Below are 16,593 nucleotides of genomic sequence, written 5' to 3' on the forward strand. Positions count from 1 at the left end.
AAATAAAGAATACAATGATTCAGAATTAGTTGAAGGGAAATATCTAAATACCATGGATTATTCTTTCCAATAATCCATGTTTGTAGCAATGAAATACTATTGGTCTTCCCTGAAATGATATATGATCGATTACAAATATCTATAATCTATCTTCTCTACAAAGGACCTGAAATACCTTGCTTACGTATCATTGGGAAGTGCATTAGCATAAATATGGGAGTAAGAAGAGATAATACAAAAGTGTGTAAACTATAAAAACGGGTCAAAGTGGATTGACCCACACTAGCACTTCAATGTAATAACTCTACCAAAGGCGATCCCCAGAGCTTCCTTCGTAACTCCCGGAACTTCTTCGTGGTGGCTCCGTTCCATGCCTCATTTCATAGGGAACCTCAAAGTGGCTCTATTTCATTATATTCCATCATATCCCAATTCCATTCATTTAAGATCCCTTTGGTGTCATTGACAGAAGGGATGTCATTCAATCGAAGAAGATGGTATCATTGACATAAGAGATGTCATTTATAGTCTATCTGTTTCTAATCATCATATAATAATTGAGAAATTGCAATAGAAAAGAAGAAAAGAAAAAAGGGAGGTTTGTGATGATTTTGAAATCTTTTCTACTAGGTAATCTATTATCCTTATGCATGAAGATAATCAATTCGGTCGTTGTGGTCGGACTCTATTATGGATTCTGACCACATTCTCCATAGGGCCCTCTTATCTCTTCCTTCTTCGAGCTCGGGTTATGGAAGAAGGAACCGAGAAAGTATAAATCTGGGACAAGGAGAGAGTCTAATTTGTCGATGCATTCTGTTTTTGTATTCATATCAAATCAATAGAAACAACGATTCTATACCCCGATCTTAATGAAAAGAATACACCAACGCCAACCGAGTAGAATATACCCTAAATCCCGAGATGGAAATCCCTAGGCATTCTACTACAAAAGAGAAAAGAAATGAGCTAGATCTCTTCTTTGATTTTATTATATTATATTCATTTAATATTTTCAGTTGTTGTTCCCCTCCTAAGGGCAGGTTCTTACGCGTTACTCACTCGGCTGCCACTGGAAACACCACTTCCCGTCCGACTTGCATGTGTTAAGCATGCCGACAGTGTTCATCCTGAGCCAGGATTGAACTCTCCATGAGATTCATAGTTGCATTACTTATAGCCTTCTTGTTCGTAGACAAAGCTGATTCGGAATTGTCTTTCATTCCAAGGCATAACTTGTATCCATGCGCTTCATATTAGCCTGGAGTTCGCTCCCAGCAATATAGCCATCCCTACCCTCTCACGTCAATCCCCTTATCCGTTCTCATTCGATCACGACGGGGGAGCAAGTAAAAATAGAAAAACTCACATTAGGGTTTAGGGATAATCAAGCTCAAACTGATGACTTCCACCACGTCAAGGTGACACTCTACCGCTGAGTTATATCCCTTCCTTGCCCCCATCGAGAAATAAAACTGACTATTCCTAAGGCAAAGGGTCGAGAAACTCAATGCCACTATTTCACTAGTCTTATCTTTCTAACTCTGTCAGTCATTCACTAGAGGCTTGGGAAACAAAGAGAAGATGTGTACGAATGAGATATCTAGCAATAAGAAGAAGGAAAATGATTGAATAGAGGAACTCCCGAGGATTTGGTGATCTCAGATGTGTCCATATCAATGGAACGGGTGACTCATTATTTCGATGAATCATTTATTCGGACAGAAGAAGATTCTGTAAACACTTACTCGAAATCTCACTCATCAGATTCCATTGTGGAAGAATCACCCACCATTTTTTCTGAGGAATTGGCCATTGTATGTGGCAATCAGGTCACTTCATTCATTCGAACGTGAAGTACATCGTGCCTTTGCAGTCATAGATACACTATAGCTGGGTGTCCCAAGTGATGAAAAGGGGCGCATTTATCATTTCCCCTTTTTTTTTGGTTTATCAAGACACTTTTTTGCTAACTTGGAAAGGAATGCAGTCCCAGGGCCGACCTCAAAATATATTAACTCGGAAACTCCGCTTGTGTCTTTCGTAGCCTGTCCCAAGCTAGGATAAAGGAGGAGGGTTGGCGTCAGGTTGGCAGCCGCCCGTAAACTTTGCCACTCTTTTATGACTACATAAGGAAGGAGAGATTGAAGAGGATGTTAACCAAAGAATAAGAGCAGGTTGGTTGAAGTGGAAGCTTCCCTCAGGAGTTTTGTGCGACCATAAAATCCCTACCAAGTTGAAGGGAAAGTTTTATAAGACAGCTGTGAGGTCGGCCATGCTGTATGGCTCAGCATGTTGGGCCACCAAGAAGCAGCATGTGCATAAGATGAGTGTAGCGAAGATGCGAATGCTTAGATGGATGTGCGGCCACAAAATGTTAGATAGAATTAAAAATGAAGACATTCGTAAAAAGATGGGGGTGACACCAATTGAGGAGAAGATGAGAGAGCACCGCTTAAGATGGTTTGGACATATCCAACGTAGGCCTTTGGATGCTCCGGTGAGAAGAGGCAACTCGTGCCAAATTGATGGAGTAAAAAGAGGTGGGGGCAGACCGGAGACAACTTGGGTAGAAACAGTGAGGAAAGACTTGATAGCTAGGAACATAATAGAGAACATGACCTTGGACATGATAGAATGGAAGAAAATGATCCACATAGGAGAACCAAACTAGAGCTAGGATTAGAGCCGGATAGATTCCTTTCACATTCTTCATGAAATTTTTCTAAAGGATTCATTTAGCCGACCCCAACTAGTTTGGGACAAAAGGCTTTGTTGAATTGAGTTGAGATAGCAGACACGAGAATGATGTACACCTAGCCTAGGAGAGAAGGAGGAGCACACCCTAAAGAGAAAAAAAATTGAACAAAGGCCCCCAAGGGCTTTTAGTCTTAAAGGGAAGGTTTGGGAACCTCAGAGCATCACATTTGGCAAAAACCCTATTGCAAGTGGTAGCGGAGGTACTCTGGTCGGTTTTGGTCTTGTCCGGCCGTTAAGAGATCAAACCTATTATTCCAAAAAAATTTACCCCACAAATTTGGCCTAAAAAATCTGCCTATTCTTTTCTATTGGTTATCTATGCTCACAACCCTAGATGGCCGTGTTTGGCAACCATGAAAAGATATTCCCTAGAAAATTTTTGTGGCTAGTCGTGAGCATATTGTGAGCATAGTTGGCAAAACATGATTCCACAAAAAAAAGGTTGGGAAACATTAGAGTTTAACTGATTGTTGGTTAAAAGCTTAGTAATAAAATGGTTAAATACATGAAAACATAAATTGTGCCATTGACAAAAGAGTAATGCTAGAGAAACCGAGAGGAGGACCTAAAAGGAGCCCAAACAAATTGATTGACTCCACTTCATCACAAGTGACGTGAGATTTCTATGAATGACAGGGAAAGGGAAATGATATTTACGCCCATTTTGATCACCAGGGACAGCCATCACCCGTGTACGGGGCAATCAAGCCCACTGGACTTTCCTGACATCAAGTACATTAGACCCCTTTTTCCATCCGTTTTTGAAGAATCACCTGTGTTGATTTATTTAAAAAGTACCCTAAATCCGTAATTTCTCAAAATTATTACCCCCATTCTTACTTTTCTCTTTAGTCGTTGATACACTGGCATTGGGTGTCCCTAGTGATCAAAAGAGGCGTAAATATCACTTCCCTTTGTTAAGGTGAATTGGGGGGAAAGGAATTTTACACATGTTTTGATAAAATTGACTCAAAGCAGTTGTAAAATTCTCCAATGGTCTCGCTAGCAAATAATTTGGGAAATGATATTACCACCAACATATTTTGATATTGTACAGGTTATTATTATTATTACGGGAGATTTTAAATGGAGCAAGTTCTTCTAGTCCCCTATTTTTCAAAATAGTATTGTATCGACCACACTAAAGCATGATCCAAACCGTCCATGTGATGTAACCCAACTTACATAGGCTGTGCCCCAAAAGTCATTTCCATAGGATGATCGTAGCCCTCCGGTATATAGATGTTTCCATAATACACCTTTCCACTTTAGTTTGGAGGGTTGGGATCATCCTATAGAAATGTTTTTTGGCGCAACCTATTTACGTTACGGCCCATCACATGGACGGTTTGGATCAACTTATAGTGTGGTCCGTATAGTACTTTTTGAAAAATACAGGGCCTACACTATATAAAATCTCTACGGTCCAAAAAACTCGAGTTTTTATATGGTGTAAGCCCTTATAGTCTATAGGATGATCCAAACCATCGATGTGATGGGCCACAATGTAATTTGGTTCACATAGAGCAGCTCGGATCTTGAATCAAAAGAATGGGTCGTAAATCATTTTGTAATAAATGATGGAAATCCATGGTTCTACTCCAAAAATCATTTCTATAGGATGATCCCAAGCCTCCGACCTATAGAGGAACTGCGCAGCTCCGTTTGGTTGCCAGTAAAATTTTTGTCCTAGGAAGTTTCTAGTAAAATTTTCATCCCGTCCCATGTTTGGTTGCCTTTTAGCACTAGAATTTTTTTTTTAACCCCACTATGATTGCTTCTGTGGTGACATGAACTCCTTGTCCCCTCTTTTTTTTTCCTAGGAAATGATGTCCTCTCTCTTCCCTCTTTCTCCTCCCTTCCCATATTTGGTAACGACACCCCTAAATTTTGGCCGGAATTTTAGGAAAAAAAAACTTGGAAATCCTGTTGACTTCATTGTTTGGATTAAAAACTCACTGAGATAAAATTTTTACTGGCAACCAAACGGAGAGCGGATTCGGAGGGATCATCGTATGGAAAAGAGTTTTGGGGGTACAAACTATTTCTGTTGTGGCCTATTAAGGTTTTGGATCATTCTATAGTGTGGTCCGTACATAGGGCTGGCAACGGGGCGGGGCCGGATGTTGCATTCCCCGTCCTCGCTTCGGGGATGGAGGGGAATGGGCGGGGATTACCTAATCCCCATCCCCGCCTCACACAAAAAACCTCACCTCAAAAAAAACTTTTTAACACCCCAAAAAAGAAAAAGACAAGCCGTGTTTGTGCACTTATCAAAATCTGGTAGTGCCAATATCACTAGCATAAAAAAATATTTACTGTTAACTTAAAAAACACTAAAATAATACTAAAATAAGAGGATATTAATAATGGCTTGCATATTAAAACGGGTCGGGGCAGGGCGGGGCGGGTCCATCTCCATCCCCGTCCCGTCGCCGCTTCGGGAAATTTTCAAGTCCATGTCCCTGCCCGCGCCGCCCCGCCCCGATCCAAACAGGGGAATCCCCGTCCCGTTCGGGAGCGGGGCGGTCCCCGTTTTAACGGGTGAAATTGCCAGCGTACAATACATTCTGAAAAATACGGAGCTATAAGGACTTACACCGTATTATATCTCACCAGTTAAAAAACAGGAAATGATATCCTCCCCCCCCCGCGAGGGATAAAATCCCCGCTTAACGTTATTCGTTAAGTTTTTAAAGGCAAAGAAAAACGTTAAAGGGGGTGAATCTAGCCTCAAGCAGTGAACCATTCGCTCGGCCCGACTCTCAATCTCCCATCTCTTCGCCTCCTCAAAACCAGGTTCTCTCTCTTTCTCTCTCCCCCTTTTTCGACAAAGGTCAAGGGTTTTTGGGTTTCTGTTATTGGTTTTTTGTTTTCGTGTTAGGGTTTTAGAAATAGGTTTTAAGGTTTTGTTGATGGCCGGGTTTTAAAAATCGGTTTTCTGCTCTTGAAGGTTTTCGGGTGTAAGAATTCGTTCATGGACTAGGTTTTCGGTTAAGCTTGTTTTTTTTTTTTTTGGTTTTCTTCATAACGTTTTCCAAAAATCTGTGCTGAGGTTTTATGGTTTGGGAGGTTTCGTGTTTTGGTTTAGCTTTTTTGGGTTTTCTTCGTAGGGTTTTCGTAAAATCTCTGTGGTGAGCTTTTCAGGTCTTGGAAATCGTTCATCGATCAGGGTTTTTGGTGAAGATTTTAAGGGTTTTCTTCACAGGGTTTTTAGAAATGGTTCATGGATCAGTGCTCTGTTGTCAGTTTTTTCTTTGGGTCAGGGTATTCATTTTTTGATGAGGGATTTGTTCATTCATTTGTAGACCTATTTCTGGTAATTTATAATGATAGCTTGGGAGCTTTGAATCATTTTTGGGGCGTTGAATGTTGATGACATTTGGGGCCTTTTGCTTGTTTCACCATGTCATTTTCTTTTTTTCTTGTTATGTTGTTGCTGATGAATGTTTAGGAATTTTAATCATGTTTGAGGCTTTAAATCTTGATTTTTCTTGTTTTACTTGCACCCCTTCAAGTATCTTTTATGTATCTATATCTACGTTTATGCATCTATCTACTGAGAATGCCTATGTTACCACATTCGTTTCGAGATGATGTTGTACTAAGTTAGTAAAGTTAATGTTGAGTTTCTACGGAACTGAACACATCATTTTATATTTTTTGTTTAGTTTTTGTAGGGTTTCCTGCTATGATTCAGCCGACACTTTAAATTTATTGCCGACACACGTGTCCTGTAAGACTTAATGTGGGTATGGGAACACATTTTTGTACCGTGTCAAGTGTGACATTCAGTTTTATTGTTGAATATTGTGTTTACCTTTTTTTAAAAAAAATTATTAAGTCTTCTTTCATTTTAAAATCTTCTTCCTATAAATCTAAAATCATAAACAAACTCTTATTCCAATACTATATTCATTGTATCATATTGGTCTCCTTTTCTCGTTGTATATTGGGGATGGAAGAGAACTATATTAAATTGATTACTGCGTTATTATTTGATCATCTCATTTTTTTTTTAAGATTATTGTGTTATTATTTGAATATCTTATATATTTTTAGATTATAATTGATTAATTCTAACATTTATTTTTTTAAATGAACATTATATTTATATTGTTACAAATTATGATAGTAATCAGTAATTATATATGTATCTATGTGTCACAATTTCTAAATGTTTAGATGTTTTCATGTCAGACAACTTGTATTAGACAACTTGTATTTGTGTCGAAACTCAACACACGAATCCGTATCTACAAATCATGATTATATATACTTTGTATTTTAGCCATGTCCCCGTTTCTAAAATTTGGGACTTTGCCGTGTCCGACACTCCGTGTCTGTGTTGACACGCGACACTCGTGTCCATGTCCACAAATCATAGGTTTCTTGGTAACCGAATACCCATTTCATATATTTTTTATTATGTTTCTTTTCCTTTCTTTTACATTTTTCCATGCCAGTTTCTTTTCCTTTCTTTCCTTAACTACATGTAACTATTTTTTCCTGTTTCAGGCTTTCCCTAACAACGGTATGAATTTTTCCTTCTCTCTTTCTATGATTTTCTCCCTGCCTGAAGACTGTCAGTCTTTAGTGATGATTTACCTTCTCTTTATCTCGCTTTGCGCCGGTTCAGATGCCACAAACTCTTGCTGATAAACATTCATTTCAAGCATCAATGTGATGCCTGTTTTTTTTTGTTAAGACTTTTATGGTTTTGAGAATGGGAACAGTCAAACGAGTTAGGGTTTTATTCATAATTCGATTGTACAAGATGAATGCCTCTCTCTTCATCTCTGGAAATCGGAAATCTGCGAGCTGATTTTCTGCTGAATTTGTAAAAATACTTTTATGGTTTTGAGAATGGGAACAGTCAAACGAGTTAGGGTTTTATTCATAATTCGATTGTACAAGATGAATGCCTCTCTCTTCATCTCTGGAAATCGGAAATCTGCGAGCTGATTTTCTGCTGAATTTGTAAAAATATTATTTTTTGATTCTATTTTGTTCTATTTGTGTGATTATTTATTATCTAGACTTGTGTAGTAGAATTAGTCCCACACTTTTATTGATGCTGATTTGCTGAAGGAATGTTGGCATCATGAGCTTTATTGTTGAAACTTTGTTGTTTTTTATTTGTTTAATGGAAATTGTGACTTTTGGAATCTGTAACAGATAGTGCGTTTATTCGATGTTTGGAGGTCTAGTACTTTTGTAATGTTCAATTAAGGGGCTCTAGAACAACCTCATAAGTAGGACTGTCAATTGGGCCGAGCTTGGGTGGGCCTGAGGTGCTCAAGCTCAGCCCATGTCTATACAACGGGCTACGAGCCGAGTTCGGGCTTGACTAAATTAGAAAATTTGCTCGCCCAAACTCCACAACGGGCTTTGAGCCGAGTTCGGGCTTGCCCATCACCTCTTATTTTCTGCACGAGAAAAGACTATAAGGCAAGCACAGAGTAAGGAGACTAGGTACCAGCTCAAAGACAAGTTAACAACCAAAAACCTGTTGAACATTCCATCCAAAAAAAACCTGTTGAATGTATTCCTGTTTAAGTGTTGAACTAGAAATCCATTTAATATCATAAAGAGTAACAAAGAATATTGTTTAAGTACCTATTTAATTAATATCTACTGTTATTTTTAAGGGCATGAAAAATCCTGAAAATTATATAGTAAATATATTATCGGGCCCGGGCCTATAACGGGCTGAACGACCCTTGATCAGCCCAAATTAGAGTTCGGGCTTCAACTTTTGACCAAGCTTGGTTTGGCTTGTTCTCATTTTAATTATGGGCGGGCTTTTAGCGGGCCGAACGGGCGGGCTTCGAAATTGCCCATCCCGATTGACAGTCCTACTCATAAGTACTCTTTGTAGCATTATGCTCATGCTTTCCTGTAAATCAAAGTTTGAATATGATGTGGGACGTTTTTATTGTTTTTGATCCCTTTAGTTAGTTAGCATGAGATACAGTTTAGGGATGATGTTTATCTAATCTCTTTAATTAGTTTTTTAAAGATAGAGTTTATCCTAGTTTGAGTAGGGTTCTAGTTTGTTTTCTATAAATATGAACCTGTGTATGTAAAAACCAGATTGTTGATGGAATGAAAATTATAAGCTTCAGTTTTTTGAATCTTTTTCCCTTGTGGATTCAAGGATTTTCTTGAAAAGGAGGCGGTGTTCTTCTTCAACGGGTTGAAAACTATGATCTTCTCCTTTTTCTGCACGATTACGCCGCGTCAAGTGGCATAGAGAAAGGTTTCACCTTGGATTGATCATCTTGCAAACCCCCATCAACCGATGCTTGGATTTCTGATGTGAATTTGCCGCACAAACAGTCCAGCTTCTTGTTTCAGGTTAGCTCTCTCTTCCTTAGTTTTAGCCGTTTCCCCTCCAAAACACTTCCTGATTTTTAGCCACCCAAGCTTCATAAACCCATCCCCAAAACCTCTCTTTAAATCAACTCTTCACCCCTGTCTAAACACAAGCCTTTCAGCCTAAAAAAACTAATTCAAAAGAAAATACCAACCTTCTGGTTCATTTTGGCCATTATAGCAATCTACCCGAAATGTCCTAATTCTCCACCGTTTCTTTGCCGCAAAGATTTTTGATTCTACCTGCAAACATCTTCACAAAATCCATTCCAAATCCTCAACCGATAGATGTCCTTTTCCAGTCAACCGAGACCTCCTGTTTCCCTGCACCTCCAGCCACCTTGCTGCCTTTTAAAACATCACCTGCAAATCACTTTGCAAGACCCAAAACCCCGCCTTCGTAGTCATCTCCCAAAACCTACCCAAGAGCCCCTTCTCCTCCGCCTTCGTAATCATCTCCCAAAACCTACCCGAGAGCCCCTTCTCCTGCCTCCCGAATTTACCTTTTTAATTATTTCTAAGCAAATCTCAGCTGGCCATCCCCATTATTTCTCAACCTAGCGTCTAGCCGATTAACCCCTTCCCCACACCTTGTTTTACCAACCTAGAACCCTTCCTTTTTTTTTATAACAAAACCCTACAGCCCACTTCTTATCAACCTCACGATTTTAACCCCCTTCTCTCTTTCGCCAGGTTCTTAGAGTCTAGTTTCCTTAACTACCAAAACAGCTTCATGAAACCATATTCAAGGCCTTCCACTTCTACCAGGTTCTTAGAGCCTAGTTTCCTTAACTACCAAAACAGCTTCATGAAACCATATTCAAGACCTTCCTCTTCTAGAACATCAACCCCACTTAATACCTTCCTCCATAATTACCATAGTATTTTCTATCTCTGCAATTGAGATTTTCATTAAATTCAACCCATTTTAGGCCCTTTTCCACTAATTTCACTCACCCTTTCAACACTTCCAACTCTTTCCCTCGTTTTTTTTCTAAATTTCCAACGACCTTTTCCATTGTTTTCTGTAGTTTTCCTTCCTGTTTCCCTTAACCTCCTATGGATCTACAATTCATCCCACCTTTCTTTGGATATGGTGATTGCGAAGCCGTGCACTTGCATGGATCGATGCCATTGAAGATTGTCAAGAAAAATACTAGCTGAGTACACAGAAATGATTAAGTGTGCTAGACCACCAGCTTCATAGAGCCTAGTTTCCTTAACTACCAAAATAGCTTCATGAAACCATATTCAAGACCTTCCTCTTTTAGAAAATAAACCTCACTTAATACCTTCCTCCATAATTACCATAGTATTTTCTATCTCTGCAATTGAGAGTTTCATTTATTTAAACCCATTTTAGGCCCTTTTCCAATAGTTTCACTCACCCTTTCAACACTTTCAACTCTTTCCCTTGTTTTTTCTAAATTTCCAACGACCTTTTCCATTGTTTAAGTAGTTTTCCTTCATGTTTCTCTTAACCTCCAATGGATCTACAATTCATCCCACCTTTCTTTGGATATGGCGATTGCGAAGCCGCGGGCTTGCATGGATCGATGCCATTGAAGATTGTCAAGAAAAATACTGGCTGAGTGACACAGAAATGATTAAGTGTGCTAGAGCGACTGTAGGCCTTAGTGCCAAATCCATGTTGAAAATGATGGAACATGAGCAATACAGATTGGGACAACCACCCTTCGGCTACCGGTAACTTATTGAGAGTCCTTGAAGATCAAAGCTAGATTGAGATGTGAGAAAGCCCAAAAGGCCAAGGATCGTGCCAAAAGGAAAGCCACATGTCTTACCATCCAAAAGGCATGACTTATGTACCGGGCCAGAAGAAAATATAAGTGGTACATTAGTTCTACCATCAAAATTTAGAGTTGGTTTTGCCAAAAGATCACCCAAGTTAATTACTTGTGCACCAAGTATTCTGCAAATGCCATTCAACGCATTTGAAGAGCTCGAATCACTCGATGGAGTTCGTGTGAGAATTCAGATTCGCCTAAGGAAAACTTCCCACAAGCAGAGTGACGAAGCAGCATATGGCAATCATGAATCAGATTTTCTACGGGATGATCCACTGTTAATTATATGGGATTTCTCACGCATGCCAACAAGAAAGGAAGATCCACAACAACGTTATGTAATTTTTAAATCTATGTGGTTGGAATCGGACGTTTTCACAACGACATCGTATTCCATTTAAAAAGTATTATCAAGATGGATGTTTATGCGAAGATATTGACATGAATACAAGTCCTACACATTGGAGTAAGTTTTGGGTATATGACGTCAACTTGCTTTATGGGAGAGTACCAAGAGCTAAACTCGAGGACGAGTTTCATTCAAGTGGGGGATCTGGATGCATGACGTTATTATTGTTTTTTTTATCTCTTTAATTGGTTAGCATGAGATAGAGTTTAGAGATGATGTTTATCCTAATCTATCTTTAATCATTTAAAAAAAAAGATGAGTTTATCCTAGTTTGAGATAGAGTTTGAGTAGGATTTATTTTGTTTTCTATAAAGATGAACCTGTGTATGTAAAAATCAGATCTTTCATGGAATACAAATTATGAGTATCAGTTTTTTTTTAATCTTTTTTCCTTTTGGATTCAAGGATTTTTATGGAAAGGAGACGATGTTCTTCTTCGACGGGTTGAAGATGGTGATCTTCGCCTTTTTCCTCACGCTGCAGCTGCGTCTGAATAGTTTACCTTGTTTTCCTGCATTTTCATAGTAGATATTTAATTGCTTCGTGGACGGCATCCAACTCTTGTTTTCTACTGAATGAGCTGTTGTTTCTTTAGTTGTTTGTGGGAGTTGTAACTTGCAATTAAATTAAGCTTGAGTTTGAGTGAAACCGGGTTTTATTTAATCTCTGGCCATTAGTTGGGTTATATGGATGTAGACGGATTTTTTTTTTCTCACTGATGCACATGCTCTTTACTTAGGTGATCAATTTATGAATTGACTCTCTCTATTGTTTCTATATTAGTTTGTTGTAGATAATCTGTCATGACATTACCATTCCAAAAAAAAAAAAAAAATTCTGTCATGGCGTTAAATTTGAGTGGAAATCACGTTAAAGATAGTAATACATGAAATCAGTGAGTGAGAGTGGGAGTGGGAGCCCCCTTTTTTTTTTTTTTTTTTGATATATTCACTTCTTCCTTTTCTGAGCCTATTTCACATAATCAAATAACTAATAAATAAAATATTGCTAAATGATTAGTGTCCCTTTTGAATAACTAATAAAAAAAAATATTGTGGAACTAGATGTTGTGGCTCAAATCTGGCTGAACGGACGGACGGCTAAGATGTCGTGGGTCCTGCTCTTTTGCCCGGCTTTGACGAAGAGAAGGCTACCTTGGCCTGTGACTTGCGCTCATGGACAAACGGTTAAAGTGGGGAGGTCGTACAGTCCCGTGAATAGTGGGCGTGCAACCACGTTGTTGCAGGAGTGATCGTCCTTGAATGAACGCTGCGAGGACCTCGGTGAAACTTGGCCTTCGGACCTGTTGTGCAGAGGCAGTCGGCTGTAGATGGTTGGTAAGTGGGTGGCTGGAGGGCTCGCCTCTAGGTGGGAGTGGCGGTGGTGCCTTGAGGCGACGCATGTGGCCACTCGGCTGGGACCTCTTGGTTAAGAGTTCTTCGAGGCAGTCGAGCGATTGTGGATTTACTGCCACGTGTCACCAGCTCGTGGGCTGCTTGTTTTTACCCCCAACACCAGACGTGCCCACTACCTTAACTGATTATGTAAGGCAGCTACCCTGCTGCTGGGGTCTGTACTTGTGACAACCATCTGAGCAAGATCATATGGTTGTTCATACTTCAGTCACCCTCACCAGTAAACCCTTTCACAGAATAACTTTGATCTCGAGCACGAATCAAGTGACTTGTTGAAAGGTTGTTCTGCTTCCTTTTCCTGAATCTGTTCCACCCAATTGAATTACTGATATGAGAAGCATTGTAAAATGAGCTGTGTCCTGCATCCTTTTCTTGTTCTTGCAACTTTGGTTTAGATTGCTTGCACCGAAAACTGGGTGGAAGTGGTTTTACCTATAATTTCTATTTTTTTTTGTTTTGCAAAGCGAATCAAGCCACTCCATTCATTGATTGCACTGTTGGAGAAAGGTGTACATTGTTATAGTCTACATATGTTCTTTAGTTTTTGACTCGGGTCTTATCCATTGATGAACCTAGTTTGCATGCTGACTGAAACTGCTTTTATTTCCCTTCTAGCTGTTTTTGGATTTTTTTTCCTTTGATAATTTCCTGTTACTTATTGTCCAGATTGAAGATGAGGAAAGGGTTTCACCCCCAGATGCATTGGATTTCATATGTAACACAGAGTGGTAGATTGATTCAGGTTATGATGACCAAAATACACCATACTGGTAAAGTGTATCATTTCCGAGCAAGGCGTCAGATGGCCCAGAGTTTAGGCCAGGTTGCCAAGTTCAACCGTCGGTATGGTCTGAAGACAGAGCAACAAGAAGAAAAGTGAAATCGAAAGCGAAGTTGCTATTATTCTGAAATTCAGGTTTAACTACTTTCTAAATCAAATGATACTCTATTTATTGCCACTATTGGAGTTTCTTATGATTGCTGTTTTAGTTTAACTTGGTTGGTTTGTTGGCTAGAGTCTAATATTTTTTTCAATTTCCTGATTGCTTTCTGGGTATGTTGATTAGTTGTATGCGCTTTCATAGTCCTAGTTTTGATATATCTTAAAGCCATGTTTGGTAACATTGATTTGTTTTCATCGAGTATTAGATTACCAAGTGGTGAGAGAGGGATAGGGAGAGTGGGAGAGGCAGAGAATTGAGAGGGCATGAATGAGGAGATGGTTGCAAGTGGCTGAAAATAAGGAAAGAAAAAAGCCCTTTATTTTAGTAAAGTTATTCTTTTCCTTATTTTTAGGCCACTTCTGACCCTCTTCTCAATCATGCCCTCTATGTTCTCTTGCCGTCCCTCCTTGTCCGACTCTCACAACTTGAGAAGCTTATATTCGATAGAAGTATTTTTCATTGCTGCCAGACATAGCCTAAACTTAATTTTCCAACTTATTATAAAAATCTCTTATTATATGTTTCTTATTCAATTTTAATGTGGCTTATTACATATCTTATACCGACTTCCTGTGATGCTTTTCACATGTAGGCCAAGTCTGGCAGCTATGAAATTTTTTTCCATTGAATTTTAGTTTTTAAGTGGTGAGAACTAAGGAGGGTGGGGGCCACAGAGTAGAGTGGGCAGGTACGGGACAGGCGAGAAGAAGGCTGAAAAACAAGGAAAAGAAAAGCTCTAATCAAAATACATTTTATTTTTGGGTAATGATATATTCGCCGCTTTTTTTTTATACTTGAGACAACATCCTCTAGTGTAAAAGAGAAGTCATAAATGCACTAGAGGGGGCAAGTTAAAAAAGGGTTGAATATATCACTTCTCTTCATGTATTTCCATTGTGTTTTAGGAGATTTTATATGGTGTAAGGCCTTACAACAATACGGTAGGGGTACTTCCGTTTTTTAGGAGCGCTGTTGGATAAAATGTCAAGGGTGGTACTTTTACCATACAAAGGCGTTATTGTATGGTGTTTCTCTACAACAATAAGGCCTTTGTACGGTGGAAGTACCACCCTTGACATTTGATCCAACAACAACTCCTCAAAAAGCTCAAAAAGTGAGCTGCTGTTGGATCAAATATCATGGGCGGTACCCCTACAGTATTGTTGTAAGGCCTTACACCATATACTATCTCATTGTTGTAAGGCCCTACACCATATAATTTCTTGTGTTTTAGTTACTTCTTACCCTTTCCTCAGTCATGCGATCTGTAGTATTTTCATCTCCCAGCCTCCCTAGCCCTCTCTCACCACATGATAGGCTAATATTTCGTGGAAAAAATAGTCATTGTGGCCGAACATGGCCATAGAGAGAGAGAGAGAGAGAGAGAGAGAGAGAGAGAGAGAGAGGTCACCGGTGCCAAACATGGCCATAGAATACACACATACTCTCTCTCTCCAATGGATTGTTGTGCAGCACGGACCAACTCCCATTTCTATTGAGATTGGTGTTCCACATATGGACATTGGTTATCATGAGTCTGGCCTATATGCTCTGGTCCCCACACTGATCAAATTATCCCAGCCCTTTGTTTGATGGTGATGAAAAATGCCTTCATACCAATTTTTCTTCGATTTTGTAGGGAAATTTGATCCCACAAATGCCAATGATCTTTTCTTCTACAGTATTTATATTGATTGTACGAATGTCGTCTCATCTCTCCATATCGCTTCCTAGTTTTGGCTAAAAGTGCAATCAATCCCCATATCAAAATAAACAATATACGTTTGACTGTGATTATGGCTTTCTCTTTCACGGATTTTTTTTATGAGAAACAATAAGGGCCGTTTTTTAAGTAAGAAATCCAGGTTTTAGAAATCTCTCCCCCATCCTGAGATTTCTAAAACCTGGAAACATGGGACAATCTCCTGCTCTCTTTCTGTTAGAAAGAAGGGTGAGAAATAAGAAAACGACGCTGGTCTCTTTCTTCTCTCGTCTCTCATCTACAATTATGAGAAAATCCAAGATTCTACAATACGCATATCCAAACGGCCGCTAAATTCATTCATTTATTTACTAGGCACACTTTTTTTTCCTCCAAACTAGTAATATACTAAAAAAAATCACACAACAGGCCAAAAAAGGCCACAATCAAGCTAGGGAAACCAAATGATTACAAAATAGGTATTTCAAGCCAAACAATAAGCTTTTTAGATGGAGATTTCTCATCATGTGTGCGAGTGGAGTCCAGTGTTTTTCAGAAAGTACAGTGAAGCCCACTTCTTATGATGATCCAAACCGTTCATTCAAAAGGCCACAATGTAAATCAGCCGTACCCCATAAGTCATCTCCATACGATGATCCTGAACCTCCGATCTATTGCAGTTTTTATAATGTGCAGTCCCTTTTCAGTTCAAAGGGTTAAGATCATCCTATGGAGTTGATTTAGTGGGTACCCTCTATTCACGTGGCGTCCCATCAAATTAACGGTTTGGATCATCCTAGAAGTGTGCCCTGCTGTACTTTCTGAAAAGTACTGGACTTCACATACACACATCGAACCTCAAGTATTTCATTTTCCCATAGTTGTGTAGCACTCCAATTTTATACTCTTTCATCTCTTTAAAATATCGTCTGAATCCGTTGGATTGTCAACTATTCATCGTGATCATATATTAGGAGGCATCACTAGAGTATGACCTGATTATAATACAATGTAGCGCCCCCGGCTTTAGCGTATTGGGTTTCTCCTATAATTATTTTACTACATCATATTAAAATGTTAGGCATTTTTTGTATGGGAAATGATAAATGCGCCTCAAAATCCGTTGAATCCTTCTGGCGTGAAGTACATCGGCCCCTCTGCAGTCATTGATATACTG

At 39.2% G+C, this 16,593-nt stretch overlaps 1 protein-coding gene across 1 annotated transcript; it reads left to right on the top strand.

Moving 5' to 3' along the window:
- Positions 1-5,464: 5,464 nt before the first annotated feature.
- Positions 5,465-13,765, top strand: LOC143846279 (Ribosomal protein L31). Its single transcript, XM_077354714.1, has 2 exons — positions 5,465-5,559; positions 13,437-13,765. The coding sequence occupies exon 2, from the start codon at positions 13,444-13,446 to the stop codon at positions 13,648-13,650; it is 207 nt and encodes a 68-aa protein (XP_077210829.1). The 5' UTR covers positions 5,465-5,559; positions 13,437-13,443; the 3' UTR covers positions 13,651-13,765.
- The last annotated feature ends 2,828 nt before the right edge of the window (positions 13,766-16,593 follow it).

Source organism: Tasmannia lanceolata, unplaced genomic scaffold, assembly GCF_043159265.1.
Source record: "Tasmannia lanceolata isolate RefF3 unplaced genomic scaffold, GAP_Taslan_0.1 ptg000015l, whole genome shotgun sequence".
Lineage (NCBI taxonomy): Eukaryota > Viridiplantae > Streptophyta > Magnoliopsida > Canellales > Winteraceae > Tasmannia > Tasmannia lanceolata.